The following is a 19,777-nucleotide window of genomic DNA, read 5'->3' as shown; positions in this document are numbered from 1 at the left end:
AATATTTTATAAAGGCTTTGGGCTCAGACAATGAAACAAAACACACAAGCTAACAACAGTCAACGTTTATTGTGCTGAATTTAACACCATCAAATTATACAGCACAAGACTGAAAATACAATAACAGTAACAAATGCCCGAAACACCTAATCACAATAACGTTATGATTAAGCCTACAGTAGAAAATAAAAGGTAAATGTGAATTTTAAACAATGTACAAATATTAGGCTTATCTTCACTCATTATCAGAAAACTAATAACGGAGCACAGCTTACCAGAGAGGACAAGGCCATCTTGATGAATCCACATAACTTACCTGCATATACAATCATTCAGATAAAGAATGTGGCACAATGGTCATTCCAAAAAAGAAAGAACCTAAATTTGAGCATGGAAAAAATAACAAGCATCTACCTTAATAGGACTGTAATAATCTATGTTTATGAAATGATCCATAAACTCTAGGCCAATGGAAAGACATTTGAAAAATAACAATTAATTGATTCCTTGAACAAATGTACATCTCTTTGAATCACAGTTACAAGAATTCACTTTGGTCTCACAATTACTAAAATATAGGGTAATGAATCTCCAAAAGGCTAAAATATTGGTCACTGGCATTAATTTAAATACGAAACCTCCAATGTATATTTTTTCAATTTTTTGCTCACCGTTAACACATCAGTCCATGACAAAATATGGGAAATCGCACCATATTTAAAAAGCTTAAAAAAAAAAAAAACAACTCTATATACAAAGTAAAACAGTAACTTTACATATCCTCTAAATTGTCATTTGTTTTGTGCATTAAACAGGGAAGTTATTTTAGTGTCCAGACAGCATTTCTGTCAGAATGTCAATAAAATTGTCCAGGCCCCAGAGGTAGCCATCTTCCCTGTTGCCCTCCACCCAGGGGGTGCGGTGGTCCAAGGTAAGTGGAGGGGGCATGGGAACTGTCTTTCCAAAGTCGATCATCCACACGCCAGCTCTGCCACTGTGGTCATGCACAAACAATAGAGAGCTCCCCACAACCTTGAACCAAAAAAGACCCAGCCTGTCACTCCACAGCATGTGACATATTGCCAATAAAAATCACAAATAAAACCACTGGAAACACTATGAAAGAAGGGTGTGATGCTTCTTACCTCATGAGTTTTAAAGAAGTCTGAATTTTCAAGCACAAGTCGCAGCTCTTTTAATCGTTGCTGGTAATGTTTCTGTAAAGGGAACATTACAAGTTAAAGATGGCCAGTTCTGCAAGTTATAATGGGACCAAAAAAAAACCCCACATACCAGAACAGACAGATTGTGGTCAACAAAGTCTTCTAGGGCCTGTATGACTTCATCCTTATATTTTGTCCTTTTAAAGTTGGTGTTGCATGTGCCATCTGATTTCTGAATGCAAAGAAAGAGTAACAAAGCATTGCTTGTTCAACACTATTAGCCTAGTCAATGTTGCATGTACACACTGTGAATCTCAATCTTGAAGCTGGAATTCCCCTGCTTGCATGTTGAAGTATTTTCCCTGCAACAGGTTTACCTCTGAAAGAGCTTAATGAATTAATTCTCTAGCATGTCAAATATTTCTGATGCTATTTTACTGTAACTGGTGGACCACTCTCAAACATCTGATCTCTTGATGCAAAAAACATCCTTGCTGCACAAATATTACTGATACACTCATATCAGCTCCACACCGTGTCTGTGTCACAAGCACATTTTAATAGGAACAACACACAAATGCTTCTGGTAAAAAATGTTCACATGAGCAGTAGAAGTGATGAATGTTGAACCATACCTTGATGCCCTCTATACGGAAACCGAGAGTTGCAGTGGAACTAAGCGTCTCCCTCCACTGCATGTATCTAGTTTTAAGCACTGCTAGCTGGACTCTTTCCTCTGGTGTTGGGGCCTCTGGATCCACTGCGACCATTTTCTCATACATGTCTGTACGTGGCTGAGGATGCTTGCGTGCTTTCTTTAGCTCCTCCTCCAGATAGGTGCTAACAGGATGTACATCATTTTTGACTGTTCTTACAACGTGAAACATTTGGTTGACACAATGTTTTATAAACAATCTAAAGAGTGTATGCTTAGAATGAATGTTTAGCAACAATGTTTCGAAAGCCAATGACTCACATTTACCAATATATTCTGCATTAAGCACATAAGTGCAGGTATTGTGAGCAAAAGTAGTGGATACATTACATGGTCAGTCAAATAAAATGTCTTACCGGCTTCCCATTTTGCAATCCATAATGCAAGGAGAGTCGAAGTAAGCAAGCAGGTCGTCCATGAGGTTGTAGTCCTGCTCGTCTCGCTGGGTCACTCCGTGGTAACCCGGGACAAAAGGCCTCAGCACGTCCTCCATTAGCCGCTGCAGACACTGCTGCTCACTGGCACAGTATTTCTTCAGTAACTTCCCATCACTGTCTGTCTGAAAGTTACCTAGAAAGCAAAAAAAAAAGCAGGTTTGGTGGAATATGCTACGTCAACATCAATAAATCACACAAGTGTACTGGGCATGCTTATTAAAAACATTAAATTAATAACCATACAAATAACAAAGAAATGTGTTTACAGGCAAAGACCTTTTTGTGAGCAATAGCAAAAATATGAGAAGTAAACTGTTGCTGTCTAAACATAACCTCGACTGCCAAAAAGGGAACTTAACAGAAGAAGAAAAACTGTCTTAACTGTGAATGGAAGATAAGATATTAATTCAATGATTTTCATGATGGTTTAACTCGAAATTAGTGGTGGATGATGATATCCACTCTTATATAAAATCTATACACTATCTAAAAGGTCATAAATACATAATAAAAAGGCACAATAAGAACAAAACACTCCAGACAAACCTGCATGGCCAACCACTTGAACCCAGGGAGAGCGCTTCTTCAAAGGCACCACAACAGGTGACCAGTTCACCATGTTTTTGTTCTTCTTCCACAAATCAGTCTTTGATGTGAAAAGAAATCAGAAACACAAGTATGTCAGTTAGTAAGTACTATAGGCTGTTTAATACAATTAGGATCTAAGCAATTATCGAGTATGCATGGTCTCTATGAACCACTCAGCTATGTACCATGAGGAGTTATCACAAAATATGACCAAAACAAGTTTGCAATGGTAAAGAAATAAAGACATTTGAGGATAAGACAACTATTAAAAATTTAATTTTCTATAGTGTCATGATTCATGTTGCATAGTTAAAACATACTACTTGCACACAATTCTTTTAATCAAACTACACCTAACCAGTCACTGCTATATTTCTGTAAAATAGTCTCTTCTCTGGGTGCTATTTTTCCCTTACCTCTGCCTTCGACTTTAGACTCGAATGGCATATTCCTTCTGCTCTACTCACCATGAGGCTTTCCCATAAGGCCAATCATTGACAACAATGCTGAACTAGCTGGAGTTATCAGGCAATATACAGGGGCAGTGATTGCTCATGAATCTTACACAATAGCTAATAAAACATTTACAGAAAAGTATTATTTTGCTGTTCACAATGAGCCACAAAAAAATTAATAAACAGAATCTTAATTTTCTGTGTTTTAATGATGTTTCTACATCATTACAATCTAGTTCAGGTGAAACCACATAAGAGACAGAAAGAAAGAAAAAATGAGAGCCTTAAAATGATTAGATGGCTCCCTTTAAGATGTTTTTTCTGTGGCTGCTTCAAAATAATATACCATTTTGTCATACTATTGTTTTTTTTTTAATCCCAGACCATGTTAAATGAAAATAGTATGCATGCTACCTTAAAGGAAGGTTAAGTCAATGTTTCCCTTCATCAGCTTAAAAAAATAAAAAGCCTACACAATTACTGGCCAAAGGTCTTGTCATTAGAATATAACACACACTCTATTGTAATTGCCAATATTGCTGTCAAAATAAATAATCTGGTAGTGCATTAGTAAATTCATTTGACACTATTATCAACAAATTATGGTCCAGTGCTGTTATTTTGGTTTAGATTCTTTTAATTTGCCAGTTGAACATCATATCACATTTTTCAGATTGAGCACAGTTTCTACAGGTACACAACTTGTACACAGCTTCTAATGATAATTCAGATTCTAAATCTATAGTCAGTACATAAGCTCCCTGTTGTGGTTCAATGTCCCCAACAGTATTGTAGATTAAGGACTATTAAAATTGCATCTCTTACAACTGATGCTGAAATTACAATTCATATTTCAGCTCTAATGCCAGGCCAAATATATTGTGGGGAGTGGAAAACTAGTTAGACTGGAACGATACTGTACAGAACAAAGGAGAATACCAGAGGGAGAGGCCCACCATTCATTAGCAACAGTACCTATTTGACTGACGTCCTAACAGGCGCTATTTAAGCACTGCCCCCATTTACCTGTTACATGCTTCATTCTTCAGTATTTAGAGCTGACAGGTGTATACCAACCCTCTGATAACTTTAAAAAGGATAATGCGTCACTAGATGTTACTCAATGCTTTGTTACCGTCAGCATGCTATGTACACTCTCCCTTACCATGGATCCTATCTGATATCAGACACCTTTGTTTTTTGATTTTCTTTTAGCTTAGAGAAAGCCTTAAAAAAGGACATTTTATCTAAAAAATGTCTTTGTCTTAACAAACGAGAAGCCAAAACTTTCTTACCTAACCCTCCTATCTCAATTACAAATTAAATTCCAATCTAATACATTTTTACTCAAAAGACATATTTATTATATGTTTTGAAACCTAAACATATGCATATCATTTAGAGAAGTGTTGTAAAATACAAGTCATAATATTTTATCTGAAATTGTGCTAATAAATGTGAACTGTCGGTCTAGAAAATATAACACATATCAACTAACTATATATAGGTAGTGCTGGTTTTGACTCTGAGAATAAAGAATAATATCCCCAGCAAGGTAGTAGTTCTACAATTACAGACTGTGTTTTTAGGCCCATTGCAACCTGTTCTGCAATAGTCTGCACCTCCAGATGTCCAGCACAGAGTATTTGAGTGCTGTAGTGTATTCTCACTGCAGCAGTGACACTGACTGTGGCATGTTGGTGGTGTGACATCGAAACAGATGAGACACCACAGTTCTACAGTTGCCACTATTAGATACACCTTGCTGGTCCACCTCACAGTCAGAGAATTGTAATTGACCTGTCGCTGCACTTTGTGCTGTGTTAGTCATCCTCTAGTCCTTCATCAGTATCACAAGCCTCAGCCACACAACGCTCTTGACTGGAAATCTTTTATTGGTGGACTATTCTCAGTCCAGCAGTAACACTGAGGTATTTAAAACTCCAATCCGGTCTGATCCAATCGTACATGAACAGCACATACTAACACAACACCACCATGTCAGTGAAACTGCAATAATGAAACGCATCCACCTCCCGCGAAGGTGCTGGTTATTGAATCACACGGTGAAAGGGGGCAAAGAAATTATGTAGAGCAGCAGATGGGCTAGTGTGCACCTATAGAAATACAAATTTAATTAAAATGATATAAGAAGGGGGCGGCACGGTGGTGCAGCAGGTAGTGTCGCAGTCACACAGCTCCAGGGGCCTGGAGGTTGTGGGTTCGATTCCCGCTCCGTGTGACTGTCTGTGAGGAGTTGGTGTGTTCTCCCTGTGTCCGCATGGGTTTCCTCCCACGGTCCAAAAACACACGTTGCAGGTGTATTGGTGACTCAAAAGTGTCAGTAGGTGTGAATGTGTGTCTGTGTTGCCCTGTGAAGGACTGGCGCCCCCTCCAGGGTGTATTCCTGCCTTGCGCCCAATGATTCCAGGTAGGCTCTGGACCCACCGCCACCCTGAACTGGATAAGCGCTTACAGATAATGAATGAATGAATGGTATGAGAATTTGAAAAAAATATAAGGAACGTAAAATATTAATGTGTGATTAATGTGTGAGGCAGGGTATGAGAATGATAATCTTAAAACTATAAAAAGGGGGACCTTACACAACAAACATGTCTAATTTTTGGAGATTTGTAGCCACCTTGATTTCTCAAAGAAATATGCTAATGAGATCATCTTTGGTCTCATGAAATCATATGAGACGTGACAATAAAGACACAGCACACACACATATTACATAATGGAAATAATACACATCATCTTTTCATTAAATCGATAGAAAAATAAGAATACTCAATATCTAGTTAAATTTCGAGTGAGCCTCCCCACACCTTTCGTGTACTTTGTAGTGAGAGTTGGTTCATACTCACAGTGTCGTGCTCCGAGGGCCGAGTCCCGGAGAGGTTGACTTCATTATAATTCTGAAGACTGTTATTCTGAGTGTTTCCACCGCTCTCCTCCTCGCAGTCCTCGAAAGAAGAGGCCGGGGACAGGCTGGAGGACACGGAGGAATTGGAGAGTTTTCTGAGAAACAGAGACGAGGCGGGAGAACCACCGAAACCGCTATCCGAGCACAGCGACTCCTCCTCCGGGTTCGAGCTGCAGCAGAGCCCGCTACCGCCGCTACTCTGCTCCTCTGTGTCGGTACGGGGTACACAAGTTACAACGAGCTCAGGAAGAACCGCAGCGCCGCCGTGTTTCTGTACAACACCACTCCTCTCCTCCAGACGCCCAGGCCACTGTAACACTCCCCCGCTAAACGAGCTCGCAGCCTCGCGGCCGGGCGTCTTGGTCATTGCGAGCGCTGCTTTAGCATCGGAGCTCTCCACGGACACAGCCCAAATTCAACGGACCAAACTACTGCCTGGATAAACACGCGCACGTACACTTTCAGTTCTGCTACAGAGCTCCTCGCTACCGCTTCAAACAACTCAGCGCTGCAGAAATGAACTGACGAGAAATCGCCAGAGCCAAACCTTCGTCCCGCTCACATGCTTCCCCTCCAGGACATGTGTGGAGTCACCACAACAACACACACTCGGACAATAGACGAATGAATCACTCATATGAATCGATTCTATTCACTAAATCAGTCGAACCGATTCACTGCTTCAAATTTATTAAGCAAACTACAAAGTTAAGTATCACTTGGCAGCCTTTCCTCCCTCTTTGCAGGATATCTCAGTTTAGGACAGTGACTGTAGTTAATACAGTCATAGGTCTAGCCAGATAACCTAAGCCCAAAGACAACTCTGTCCTTGGGATATTCCTATTATACAGTCCACAATTTCGGAGGGTTTTTGTGAAAATATCATATAATTAAATGAATAAAGAAATAATTAATTGAAAGCAAAATAAATGTATTAGTTAGCCAACAGTGGCTAACGCTGGGATCTTTTTCTACCTAGCTAGCGCTAACTAACTAACCTTGTACAGGTTGTCTGTCGGGTGCTGAATCGGGATGAAACCTGATCTGCCTTGCCTTACTGCGCAGTCTGGCCAATCAAAATCAGCCTGGATCGGAGTTAGGCCCGCCCACTGACGGATGATGAAAGATGATGACAGATTTAATTATTTCATAGTGCAAGGCTGAAAGGCGCATAAAACAAAAATATAAATAGTTCAAGTATTAATTAAATGATTTAAGCAATATAAATAATTATATATTTAAAATACACATTTAAAAAGATTAAATATATCATACAAATAATTAAGTATTTATTTAATTATTTCTTTTTAAAATAAATTCTTTCTTTATTCATTTAATTATTTAGAATTGTTATTAAAGACAAAAACAAAACAATGAGTTAGCTGGTGTTTTGTGGAATGCCCTCTGGTTTATCATGTCTAGGTTCTGTTTGGTCATGTTTTTCTGTGTTGTGTTGTGTCTGTTTTATTGGCAAATCCTATGCCTACACTCAGAATGAATCTGTATTAAAGGTGAATATTTAAATGATAGAACGTAAATAGGGTAATTCAGAGTGGACTGATGTGAAGAGCTTTTATAGAAAAATCTAAATTGTTCAAAGTGCTGATAAAACCAGATATTCCAAGTTTTTTATACTTCCAAAGCTACAATACAGAAAGCTGTTGCATTTTCCAATACGTTTGATGTATATAGGAAAATACTGGGTGTTGTATTTCAAAACAGTCCTCAGACATCTTTTTCAGATTTACCTATATTTTACCATCAATGTGAAACATAAAAATAGAGAAAAATGTAAGTGTAATTGTTGTTTTGAATAGTAAGAAGAGAGGCTATGTGCACTGAAGAAACTTGTTGCCCTAGTTCCTGCAACATCACTGCAACAAGAAGTTGTCTAATTTCACATCATCTACTGAAACAAAGAAAGGGTGGAGTTCCTCTTTAAGTGTGGAAAGCATCTGTCAGTGGTTGAATCAATTGTCATTTTATATAAAGCAGATTAGAGATATTATAATTATCTATATTTGGTAAGAATGCCTGATAAATATATCTGTACTGGCAGACATTTGCTTAAAATAAATTCTACAAAATATATTAGATTGCACATTTATTATACTACGGGAGAATAATTGTATTGAGGTTGGTAGTTATGTATCCAAAAGAAATATGACAGTGCCACAAATTGTCACCGCATCTGTGTGTCTCTGTTGAGTTTATACACAGTATATGTTAAATACATATTGTAGGTGAAAAGACTCTAGTGTCAGTCTTGGTTTCCCTGTTTTTTAACATTAATTAGTTTCACACTGAACACAGCAGAAATGGCTAAAGATTAAATACAATGAATGGTGTTACATCACCTATTTCATACACCCAAGGTGCTGCTCTCCAAACCAACAGAGGTCGCTGTCTCCTGAGTTCATTCATTCATTCATTATCTGTCACCCCTTATCCAGTTCTGGGTCGTGGTGGGTCCAGAGCCTACCTGGAATCATTGGGCGCAAGGCGGGAACACACCCTGGAGGGGGAGTCAGTCCTTCACAGGGCAACACAGACACACACACACACACATTCACTCACACACTCACACCTACGGACACTTTTTGAGTCGCCAATCCACCTGCAACGCGTGTTTTTGGACCGTGGGAGGTGTCTCCTGAGTATTAAACCCAATTTCTATGGAGAGAGATTAGTCTCAAAATACTTTACAAATGCGTAAATGTTAATCCACAAATAAAATACAAGTCACAAATAGGTTTCACTGTTCACAAATGAACTCATCCCAATCTGTGTCTCACAGTCTGCAGTTTGTACAAATACAGTTACATTCATAAACACGTGTTTTTGGTTTTCATAGATATATCACAATTTTATAAAAAATAAATACATTTGTTTAAATTTACATTGCAAATATTTGTAAAGTCAAAGTTTCAGATTTAAAATGTATTTGTAAATTGTTGAATCTGCGTTTTGTGGATCAAGTCACTCACGTGCATTTGTTAATTTCCTCTCGCGGGTTTTTGGATTTTGAGACTTTCTTCTGCATTTCACCCGATCCAAATACAAATGCAGCCTGATCCACAGATGTGGCCAGCAGGCGAACAAGCCACCGCTAGGTGGCACTGTTTTGGGACTTGTGGGGCCAACTTAAACGGAGACGCATTTGCGCAACATTTAATGTGGACGTTCGAACAAAAAGCCCCCAAGCCGCTGAATTCAGCTTCATATCACAGACAGTTAGGAGGGGATCACTGTGGAACACTTTTAAATGTGCCCTAAATTTAACGACGTTAAAGTCCTGCGGAACTTCCCTAATTTTGCTGCAGACTAGGGTTGTCAAATAAAATTTGTTAAAACCATCCCGTATTTGGACTAAAGCCGTGTTGCTTATTGGACTGATACAGGACTGATATGTTTCGTAATTTTGAGCTTGGATTGTTAAGACGGGTGAATTGTTTCAGACAGACGCTCTCCCTCAGCCGAAGGGAGGGGCAGATACCCCATGGCTCCGCAACAAAGTATGCGCTTCTCATTGCTCATCACATTTATTAAGCCAATCAGCACTCAGAGTTAGCTGTCAGCATTTACTGCGGCAGCCAATGGAGTCATAGTCCCGCCTACAGGGGATCGTTTCGCTGCGGCTCTGAGAGAAACAGGTCAGTTCTGAGACACTGGGGGGAAACAACAGTGCCACCTAGCGGTGTCTTGTTCGCCTGCTGGCCACATCTGTGGATCAGGCTGCATTTGTATTTGGAATGTGAGGAGAGGAAATGAACAAACGCACATCACGGAAAACACGTGAGTGACTTGATCCACAAACGCAGATTCTACATTTTAGAAACACATTTTAAATTCGAGACTTAGACTTTACAAATATTTGCAATGTAAATTTAAACAAATGTATTTTTTTTCGCATAAAATTGTAGTTATATCTATGAAAACCAAAAACACATGTTTATGAATGTAACTGTATTTGTACAAACTGCAGACTCTGAGACACAGATTGGGATGAGTTCATTTGTGAACAGTGAAACATATTTGTGACTTGTGTTTTATTTGTGGATTAACATTTACGCATTTGTAAAGTATTTTGAGACTAATCTCTCTCCATACGCACAGAACTCAAAAAGTCATGGAGCACAAACGCCAGAGCTGGATATTTTATTTGCAAGTTATAAGTTTAATGTTTGAGATTAATTGAATCTCCAACTGTCTCACCCTCGGTGAGTAATCCGTGTTTACATATGAATTAATAGTAGTTACTGATGATTCAAAAAGACTAAACGGCACAAATAACTGTGTTAATTCATAACGGTTTTAAGAACTGAAAGTGATTACTTATAGTGTCAGATTCGCACAGCAGTTGACAAAAACAAAGTCTGCCTTTGGTATTAATTTTAGGCGGAGAAACATTTTCACGTTTAAAAGCACGACGCCTGTATCCGTTCATCTCCTAGCAACGGAGACACTGTGTCACGTGGAGAGCTGTGGTGACCAGGAGATTTGTTCAGACACAAACCAAAAAGAACGGCAGATTTTCATAATGTAGTAGAGTAAAAACTAAAATATTTAACTTTGAAATGTAGTGGAGTAAAAAGTAAATATAGTTAAAGTAAAAAGTCGCCCATGGAAACAATTTAAGTACAGATACATGAAAATTACTCAAGTACAGTAACGAATTACATTTACTTCGTTACTGTCCACCACTGTAAATTAATCAGTTTAAAAAGGTGTTCTATTTTAATGAAATGTCTCCTCAATATATCACAACAAACAGTCAAATTTAAGTCATGAACCTGAGATTGTTTAAACGGACAAAATGATTTATTCTGAGGGAACATTATGTAAATACATATACACAGATTATATATATAAATTATGTGGCTTCACATTAGCTTCATGATAATTTGTATGCATATTTTCTGAAGAAACATCTAAGAATCTCAATTTTCTTTGCTTGTTATTTTTGTACTTTGCACCAGCTACACTTAAACTGGTAGGACATTATCACAGATGGACCAATACAGTTCTCCACCTATCTTTGTGTATGATCTCTTTACACGCTATTGCAAAAACATGAAACAATTTACATTGAAATTCAAGATCGTTTTTGCCCGACACGGATACGCATCATTGAATCGCAGGTTCAATTCACTCACCCGAATAGCTCAAATGACTCGGTGTGGAGTCGAAACCGTGATTACGTGCTAGTGGCTCCTTGTTACCCGCTCTGCTGTGATTGGTTCATTCTTAGGACAAACGCTTTACTCTGCCTCCTTAACCGACTTGCTTTAAAGTGACAGCACCTAACAGATATATTAAGAATTCTCGTAATTGTGCTGACATCAACAGGGTTGAGACTATTTGTAAAAAGGTAAACTCATTTTAAAACATAACTGGATTTAAATATTTGATTTAATTTTCTAGTAATGACCCCAAAAAAGTAACATACCTTGTTCCAGGAATTTTTGTAAACCATTGTGGTTTAAAGAGCATTATTACTCACTTTTATTATATATCTGTGTGTGTGTATATGTATGTAACGCATGCGTTTTAACACATCCAGCCATTATGCTTGTCATATAAAAACAGTGTTTTAAAAATAATCACAGAATGGTCCTGTTTAGACATGCATTTATGTCCTGAGGTTAGCGTCTGCAGACTGTACATATGCTGGGGTGTATGTGTGTGTGCGTGGGGTTGGGTGGTGTTGGCAGCTGTTCTGCCAGATGGTTAGGCCACAGGACCTCACAGTGCAGTTCATTAAGAGATCTAGGCCAGCTGCGACTGTCTAAAACAACCACAATACTTTGAAATCCCTGAGCCAGTTAAAGCACTCTGTGTGGCTAAGGCTGAATCAGTGGCTCCAGCTGCATTCAAACCCACCTTTATCACACTGTAGAAAATGCTTTCTAAACAAAACATAACTGTTAAATGAGAAATTTCCAAGACCATACAAACACAGTAGTGTGAATACATTAGCACTTGTCCATGTTTTGCCACGGATTTCATTTGTAATTGAGGTTACTGCATATACTGCCACCCTTCTGGCAAACTCAACCTTCAAGCCAGTAATGTCTATTTGAAAACAATTACACAAAAATAACTTATTTATCCTTTAAATCAGGTTTTAAAAAAAAGCCTTCACATACAGTCGTGACAAGTTTGGGAACTAATCTGCAGAAACACACAATCGGTCTTACATAAGCTTTCAAATCTACTGGGAACATTTTAAAAACAATGACCAATATTGTTATTTTACATCAAATGTGTCACCATAAGACATAATTCTATAAAATAGGGTAAATAAAAGGGAAGGCAAAGGAAAATCAATTTCATATAAAAATAATTTTCAAAAAAAAAATTTGCACAGCTTTTAAAAGTGTACATATACAAAATAGTTCTCAACATTCTCACACACACAGTCTCTCTCATTTTTGGACACCCCTAGCTCCATCAAATCTAATGTAGTAACAGGCTTCTGCATTAAAAGGCTAAGTTTCACAGTTTAAACTGGGTGCTTAACAAGATATATATATGGCATTAGATAGTCCCTTGTGGCTGTCACTTTGTGTAAATGATTATATATACCTTCAAATTGTTGTTGTCTTGCGGTTTATATTCTGTGTCTGTATTTGAACAGGGTGCTAAAAGGAATGATTGTCCGTGCTGATAAAAGTCAACACAAATTTGTGCAATACAAGTCAAACATCAATGACTGGGCAATGTTAATGCCCAGTGTCTAGGTCTCTCATGTACTCTTGCAGGGCCTGGAGACGTGCATCGATTTCTGAAAGGTCTGCTCCTGCGTCCATGGAACTTTCTGGGAGACAATGAGAGAACAGGGGAGAAAGAAATCCCATTGAACTCAATTAAAAACATTGGGTAATAAACAAACGGTCACACCTTGAATAGATTACTTACCCCTCACTCTTTGTGTTGGAGTGCTACACATTGGCTTTTTGTTTAAGTGTTTTCCCCTTGTCTGAAAGAAATATTTCACATATTTAGACAAGCCTAGACGAGTCTAAAGTTGATACAACGTGTCAGCAATATCACACAATAACAGTACTTAAAGTTACATATCAACTTACCACACTTGGACCATTATAAACCAGTTTTCTGCCCCTGTTAACAAAAGCAAAAATATTACACCATCTTAAACAGAAAGAGACCCATATCTGAGAAAGCTAGCTGATTTTTGGTCGTCCACAGTGTATCTGTTTTATACAAATATGCCACAATATCTTTCTCTTCTACCCCTCGAAAAACCTGCCAACTGCATCTATTTTACATTGCTTTCCTCAGGAAAACATTTAGGTGGTGCTTATGATAATCTGGTCTTTATTATAGTCTTTGTCTTTTTTTAATCAGTCAGTCTGACTATGTACTGACATTCTGAATCAGTTTTAAAGCGTGGTCTGAAAAGTACAGCATTGCATCATTAATGTGTAAGGAGCTGAGTGTATAATGACTCACCTGCTATTCAGGGGCTTAGCAAGCTCTTCAAAATCAGCAACTGAACTTTCTGAAGAATGACGACTCCTTCTGCTCTCAACAGAGAGACTCCTGCCTCGACCAAAACTCCCCCCGCTGATTAGCTGAGGGGCAGGTTCTCTGGACCGTGAACGGCCCCTTTCATTCACAGCTGGTGATGTCAACATATCCCTCCTGACCTTCCTTTGGCTAATAAGAACAATAACAAATTTAGCAACTATAACTTTAACTTAAATGAAGAAAATAAGGCAAACTGATATTGTAGAAATCTATTTACTTATACACAGCAAGAGTATAGTACACTGACACACAAGACTGAACGAGGGAGAAAGGCCTATTTGAGGGGAATGATGCATGAAAGCAAAGAAGAGGCTGAATGAAAGCTTACAGCGCACACCTTTCCATGAAAACCATATTTCGGCTCACAGAGAGGCCCAAGCTTATGAGAAAAAAATAAACCAAAAAGAGTATTTATAGAGAGTATTAATGAGAATTTTACATATTACATGAATGGAATTATATTCATACTTTTTTAGTTCTGTCTCCTTTTGGCGTCTTTGTCTTTCTTGAATGTATGCTGTCGGGTCGAACCTCCCCCGAGACCCTTAAGTAATAAGGTAGATTAAATCATGAGCAATTATTAGTATCCATTTAATTGTGTCAATATCTAAAGTGTGTGTAAAAAATGCACATTTTACTTAATTAATGTGTTAAATGTTCCTACCTGTTGGAGATGGAGAGGGTCTTGAAATGTAATTTCTTGCTCCTGAAGAGTCTGCCCTCCTCCCCCTCTCTTCTGACCTCCTGCTCCTATCCTCTATTCTCTCTCTGGATCCTGAGCGAGCTCTTACACCCACACGAGTTAAACTGCGTTCCCTAGAGGCTGACCGGTGAAATTCCCCTTCACCTCTGGATGCACTCCGGCCTGACACAACTGGAGTTATCCTGCTACAGCAAATAGAAAAGTAGAGAAAAACAAGCAAGGTCATCACATTCAGGCTTTATACACTTTTTTTTTTAACCAACAAATTTCCATGAGTTTCCATGTTTTTGAGGCAAATTTTCCTGACCATACATTCTCTGAAACATCTGTGTAAACAATGAAAAAAGATTAAAAAGATATTTTGACTAAAATTAATGACAAGACATATGGTTTGGTTTAAAAAATATTTTTTTTGAAGTCACACTAAGTGTTTTACAGAATTAAATGTGTGAAACCCTGAGAACTCGGGGCCTGGCGTTACTCCACACAGATGACTAATGTGAAGTAACATGACTGATCTGCCAGAATATTAACGTATTATTTAGCCAAAACAGATATCTCTCAGTCGATATCCGAACCACCGGTATTTAGTGGTGTGACTAGACACACATCTCAAGATACTAGACAAGATATTGGGTTCATGAGAATGAGATGAAAAATGTCTGGAAAAATAGTGATAATGTCAAACGCATTTTGACATTGCGTTTCTATCCTGTATGACTGAGTCTCTTAAGACTTAAGTGTATAGCTTTTAGCTTTTAACTGAAGCAGTATGTGACCTAACAGACACACTCTCCAAATTGATTATTTAAAAAAAACAATATATGTAACAAAAATAAATACAAGGTTATTGCAGAGGTCCAAAGGGATTTGTAAATGTTGTCTGTCTTTACGTCATTTTCTTTACGACTGGCTTAAGGAGAGTCATGATGGTCCTGCAAGTGTTTATATATGAGCTGCGGTGAACAGCATGATTTTCTTACAGGGCTTACAAACGGTTTATTGTGTTTCCACTGGGAACACAAAATGCAGTCAGACATACAACTTATAAGTAGCGAGAGCATCTTCTACTGCTACTAGCAAATATCCTCTATAACTGACAAGATAATGCATTAGCATTATCTCTTCTGCTGAGAGCTGCTCTGACTGATGAGCTGTTGCTCCACCATTGCTACTATTGCTAGATCCCTCTTAAAAAGTTCATACCACCCAACTGATTTCTCCCAACCATGAGACAGTTCAAGCTTGACAAGAAATATTGTCACGTCTTAATAGAGCTCATTACACATCGACCGGTATTTGAGAAGAAATTTTCTATAAATTGGAAATTGCCATTTTCAAATTCCTTTTCCAGGTTTTTCATGACCGTACGAACCCTAGCATTTTATTTAAATTATAGAGAGCAGGCAATTACTGAACCCACTTACCCTCGGCGCAACAGGGCTAACTCAGTAGTCAAACTCTTCACACGGATTCGAAGAGCTCTCTCTGAGGACCTAAGTTCCTCCAACTAGGAAAGAGAGAGAATTAGAACATGACTGTAGAATTACTACATTTCTAAATGTTTGATTCACTGCAGAACTTCTTGCTTGTCAACAGTGGAACCAAACCCAGCTGATGATAATAATAATAATAATAATCCTGCCCAATACCTGCATGATTGTATTAATCCTGAAATGCTAAATGATATAGGACAAGGATCATAAATAGGCGACCTGCGGTCTGAGTACAGACCCAGATGCTGTCCTATCCAGACATGGACCTGTAACTGATAAACCAGTAAGAGCTCTTTAATTTTTTAACAGACTGTTAGTTTTAAATGATTTTACTTGAAACAAGGCCATTTTATTTAGTTATTTTATTTATTTAGAATTACTCATCATTTATATTGATAAATTTAGCTGAAATTTATTTAAATGTAACTAAAAGGGAAATCTGATTTGAAATTCCATTGTTAACTACATAAAATGTTGTTATAACTACAATGCTACTTCAATATGCAGGATACAGCACTGATCATAATGCAGGTTATATATCATTTTCTCAAGCCAAGGTCCAAAACATATTCTCTAACTGGACCTTAATCTCTAACTGGTCATTTTAATTAATTACCCCTGATATACCACATACCTGTTCCATTAGGTGACGCTGTTCCTGTCCCCTTTTGGTGGCTGAGCGCTGGCTTTTTGCTCTTTCTCTCAACAGCTGCTCCTCCAGGCTGCGCATAGCTTCCCTAAGCCCACGAGCCCCAGGAGCAGAGCCAGCCCCAACCATCTGCAGCCGCTCCAGAGCCTTGGCCAGTGCATCTTTCTCCTCCCTGACCAGAGCCAACCTGATGTGGCAGTTCAGCACATATGGTCAGCACAGGATAATTGGGCTGGTTAGTCAGACATGCTAATATTGCCTGACCTGTTTAATTTCTTGATTGTTGTCTGGACATTATAAAAATACCAGGTGGCTACATCAAAATCCAAAATGATGTCCAGTTTCAGAGTAAAAACAACTTACTCTGCACGTAATCTTCTGGTCTCTTGGTCTGATACTATATGGTCTCCTCTCTTCCCCAAGGCAATTAGTTCAGCCCTTAGAGCCCTGATTTCTCTTTGGAGTGCTGCAGGATCAGGCTTACCAAGATATGGCAGTGGTAGTGGGTAGTGTATCCTAGTGTAGCGAAGAAAAGAAGACCATACCATTGAAGAGCAAGTATATTATTCAAAACCTACTATGAGGGTTTTGTTAGGGTTTGTGAAGAATTTCCACTAACCTATCAAATTCCACAGTGTAGATTAGAATGAGGTAGCGTTTAGCACTGAGAGCAGGGGACTGCTGTTGGGCCCGAGGTCTGCCCACCACACCGGCCTTCCTGTTCCTCAGAAGCTCCAGATCAGAGTAGGTCAGCAGATCAAGAGTCACAGACTCACTAGACTAGATCATTTAAAAAGCATTACAGGTCATGTACACCAGTATATTCCAGCTGAACTAAGAAGAATGAAGTGTAGGATTTGTGTAAGTAAATTTAAGTCAACCTACCCTACTTACTGCAGACTCCAGCATGCTGCAGAATATAGGAAATTGTTTAAAATTCCCAGTTTTACGAGTGAGGTCTTCAATATCTATACAAAATGAACAAGAAGGTTAAGAAAAACACAGCTGCATCATATCTTACCATTTTGTGTGAATGAGTGCACACTTACATGCAGGATCAAACTCTCCTCTCCACTGGTCTGCTGTCATCACATCAGAAATCTCTACCATTAGTAACTGATCTTGTAATTCCACTTTAACAGCAAATTCAACTCCACGAAATTTAATTTCTTCTTGCACAACTGTGCCCACTTCCATGGCTAGTTGGATTAATCCCAGTGACCTGAGAAATACATCAGTAAGACGCTTTGCTTCCAACAATCTAATGTAGTATTTAATGTGTGGCCAAAAACACACAACTGTGTGACAACACAGTGACAAAGCCAGTTCCTTATTTTATATATTTTGAAATTAATCAATCATAATCATCAAAAAACATGGCCTCGATGACCCAATCCAGTCAACGATTAGACTCATAAAAACTCATCCTCTAATGGTTTAAAGCAGCTTAGAAATAAGATGAATCTACACCTTCATTTTCATTCAGTGTACATATATCTATTAATATGCAATCAGTTCCCGAGTCTCCAATTATCCATCTGTCTTCCATATAACATGTCCAAGGGGTATGTACTTCAATTGAGTGTAATTAAACAGCAGAGGGCCAGCCTTCTTTCCACTTCCCACACCTAATTCATTGGAACGTACTTCACTAAGGATGAAAGGTAGTCTAAGAGTGAGCTAAAGTTAGCATGCTAACGATGAACAAGTCAGAATGGCATTAGTACAGCATGAACATTATAACATTACACAAATGTTCTCAAAGCAACTTTTTTGACCGTACGTTAAACCTAGCCACCGTTAGCCAACACGGTCTCTCCGGACCCTCTACCTCGGAACAGACCCTAAACAGCGAAAATTCTCACGAAAGTTAACGTCTTAAACATATAAAAGAGCTTAAAGCCCGTATTGTCCGTTCCACCTTAATTTGGACAGCAGTTATTGTCCTGGTGCAACTTAGCTGTCGCACAATTTAAGGTGGAAGGGACAGTTCAAGTGAAAAGCTGGCTAACATGAACGGCAGATGTAAGCTAACCGTCTGGCTAAGATACGTACCCGTCAGAGATGGAGATGATGTGTAGGTAACCAGACTGGAGTAATATTAATCATACATTTAAACACCTTAATTTCAGTCACAATAGATAAAATTCTACCTAAAGCCTCATACGTTCACCAAAACCCTGCAATAGTTCACCCTGGGATGCAGTGTCAGTTACGGGAGCCCGAGCAATTGAAAACAGCGGCTCAACAACCGGGAATGTAAATCGCCCGTCCCAGTCCTGGCTCATTGGCCAGAAACGTGAGATTTTGACCTGTGATTGGCCAAACCGCCTGTCAATCACAAGGGACACCGTACCCTCGCCACCGCCTACAACCGCCCCTAAAGCTAAATTAGTTCTTAAAGGGGGCACTCTAGACGATTATAAACAGTAACCATTAAATTAAATATACACCTACAACTACGTTTTCGCTTGAAGATTAACAAACCTTAGCATAGATTTACCTTGAAGGTTGGAGAAACTACAAGGGTGAGCTTTAAAACACGTGAGAGGTTCATTCATACATTCATTTTTCTGTAACAGCATCTTCCTTATCAGGGTCACAGTGGGTCCAAAGCCCTCCCGAAACCACTGGACAGCATGACTGACTCTTCAACACACCAAACTCCTCACAAGACAATCACCGGCACTCGAACCCACAACCACAGGACCAAGCTGTGTGATTGCGACCAGGATGACTCAGTGGTACCCAAAACTTTTTCAAAACATCCCAGATTGTACTGTGTCAAAACACTACAAGACTGGTCATTCCTTGCCAAATATTATTTACAACTGATTAAAAATATAAAACTTTTAAAATTTTAAAACACAAAAATATTGAAGATGAAATATTACTTGAGATGTCAAGATGCAGATTAATTAAATCTGAGCTCATCATACGTACTGGATGCAGCTCCACTGCACTTGAGAACGCAGCACAACTCTTCCAGTGCTGAATTTTATTGGACTTTACATCTCGCAAACCTACTTGGCATTGGGCATGTTGTTTAAGACATATTTTTGGCTGATTCCAGAGGGTCACTCTG

The 19,777-nt window shown here is 38.7% G+C and overlaps 2 protein-coding genes across 3 annotated transcripts; both read right to left on the bottom strand.

Moving 5' to 3' along the window:
• Window positions 1-62: 62 nt before the first annotated feature.
• On the bottom strand, window positions 63-7,084 carry itpkca (inositol-trisphosphate 3-kinase Ca). Its single transcript, XM_066645902.1, has 7 exons — window positions 6,232-7,084; window positions 2,862-2,961; window positions 2,235-2,448; window positions 1,799-2,003; window positions 1,294-1,395; window positions 1,146-1,217; window positions 63-1,032 (listed from the first exon to the last, which is right to left on the bottom strand). Exons 1-7 carry the CDS (start codon window positions 6,655-6,657, stop codon window positions 826-828), a joined length of 1,326 nt encoding a protein of 441 aa, XP_066501999.1. The 5' UTR covers window positions 6,658-7,084; the 3' UTR covers window positions 63-825.
• A 4,052-nt stretch (window positions 7,085-11,136) lies between these two features.
• ccdc61 (coiled-coil domain containing 61) lies at window positions 11,137-18,930 on the bottom strand. Of its 2 annotated transcripts, none has more exons than XM_066645093.1 (13): window positions 18,748-18,930; window positions 17,742-17,914; window positions 17,578-17,660; window positions 17,312-17,472; window positions 17,056-17,208; window positions 16,678-16,879; window positions 15,975-16,057; window positions 14,509-14,732; window positions 14,313-14,388; window positions 13,767-13,973; window positions 13,382-13,415; window positions 13,212-13,272; window positions 11,137-13,110 (listed from the first exon to the last, which is right to left on the bottom strand). In XM_066645093.1, exons 2-13 carry the CDS (start codon window positions 17,887-17,889, stop codon window positions 13,016-13,018), a joined length of 1,527 nt encoding a protein of 508 aa, XP_066501190.1. In that variant the 5' UTR covers window positions 17,890-17,914; window positions 18,748-18,930; the 3' UTR covers window positions 11,137-13,015. The 2 variants fall into 2 exon arrangements, with proteins under 2 accessions (XP_066501190.1, XP_066501191.1); XM_066645094.1 differs by having other exon boundaries at window positions 14,509-14,729.
• Between the last annotated feature and the right edge of the window lie 847 nt (window positions 18,931-19,777).

Source organism: Hoplias malabaricus, chromosome 15 (assembly GCF_029633855.1).
Source record: "Hoplias malabaricus isolate fHopMal1 chromosome 15, fHopMal1.hap1, whole genome shotgun sequence".
NCBI lineage: Eukaryota > Metazoa > Chordata > Actinopteri > Characiformes > Erythrinidae > Hoplias > Hoplias malabaricus.
Note: the sequence above shows the minus strand (reverse complement) of the source record. Positions and strands in the feature narration are given on the sequence as shown.

Bases quoted from the DNA above. Each gene is read 5' to 3' on its own strand.
- itpkca (XM_066645902.1), bottom strand. From the start codon at position 6,657: ATGACCAAGACGCCCGGCCGCGAGGCTGCGAGCTCGTTTAGCGGGGGA. The intron at 2,962-6,231 runs GTGAGTATGAAC...TTCACATCAAAG, and splicing joins GGCCCTCGGAGCACGACACT to ACTGATTTGTGGAAGAAGAA. The intron at 1,033-1,145 runs GTAAGAAGCATC...TTTTGGTTCAAG, and splicing joins ACTTCTTTAAAACTCATGAG to GTTGTGGGGAGCTCTCTATT.
- ccdc61 (XM_066645093.1), bottom strand. From the start codon at position 17,889: ATGGAAGTGGGCACAGTTGTGCAAGAAGAAATTAAATTTCGTGGAGTT. The intron at 17,473-17,577 runs GTAGGTTGACTT...TAAATGATCTAG, and splicing joins TGGAGTCTGCAGTAAGTAGG to TCTAGTGAGTCTGTGACTCT. The intron at 13,416-13,766 runs GTGAGTCATTAT...TTTTGTTAACAG, and splicing joins GCTAAGCCCCTGAATAGCAG to GGGCAGAAAACTGGTTTATA.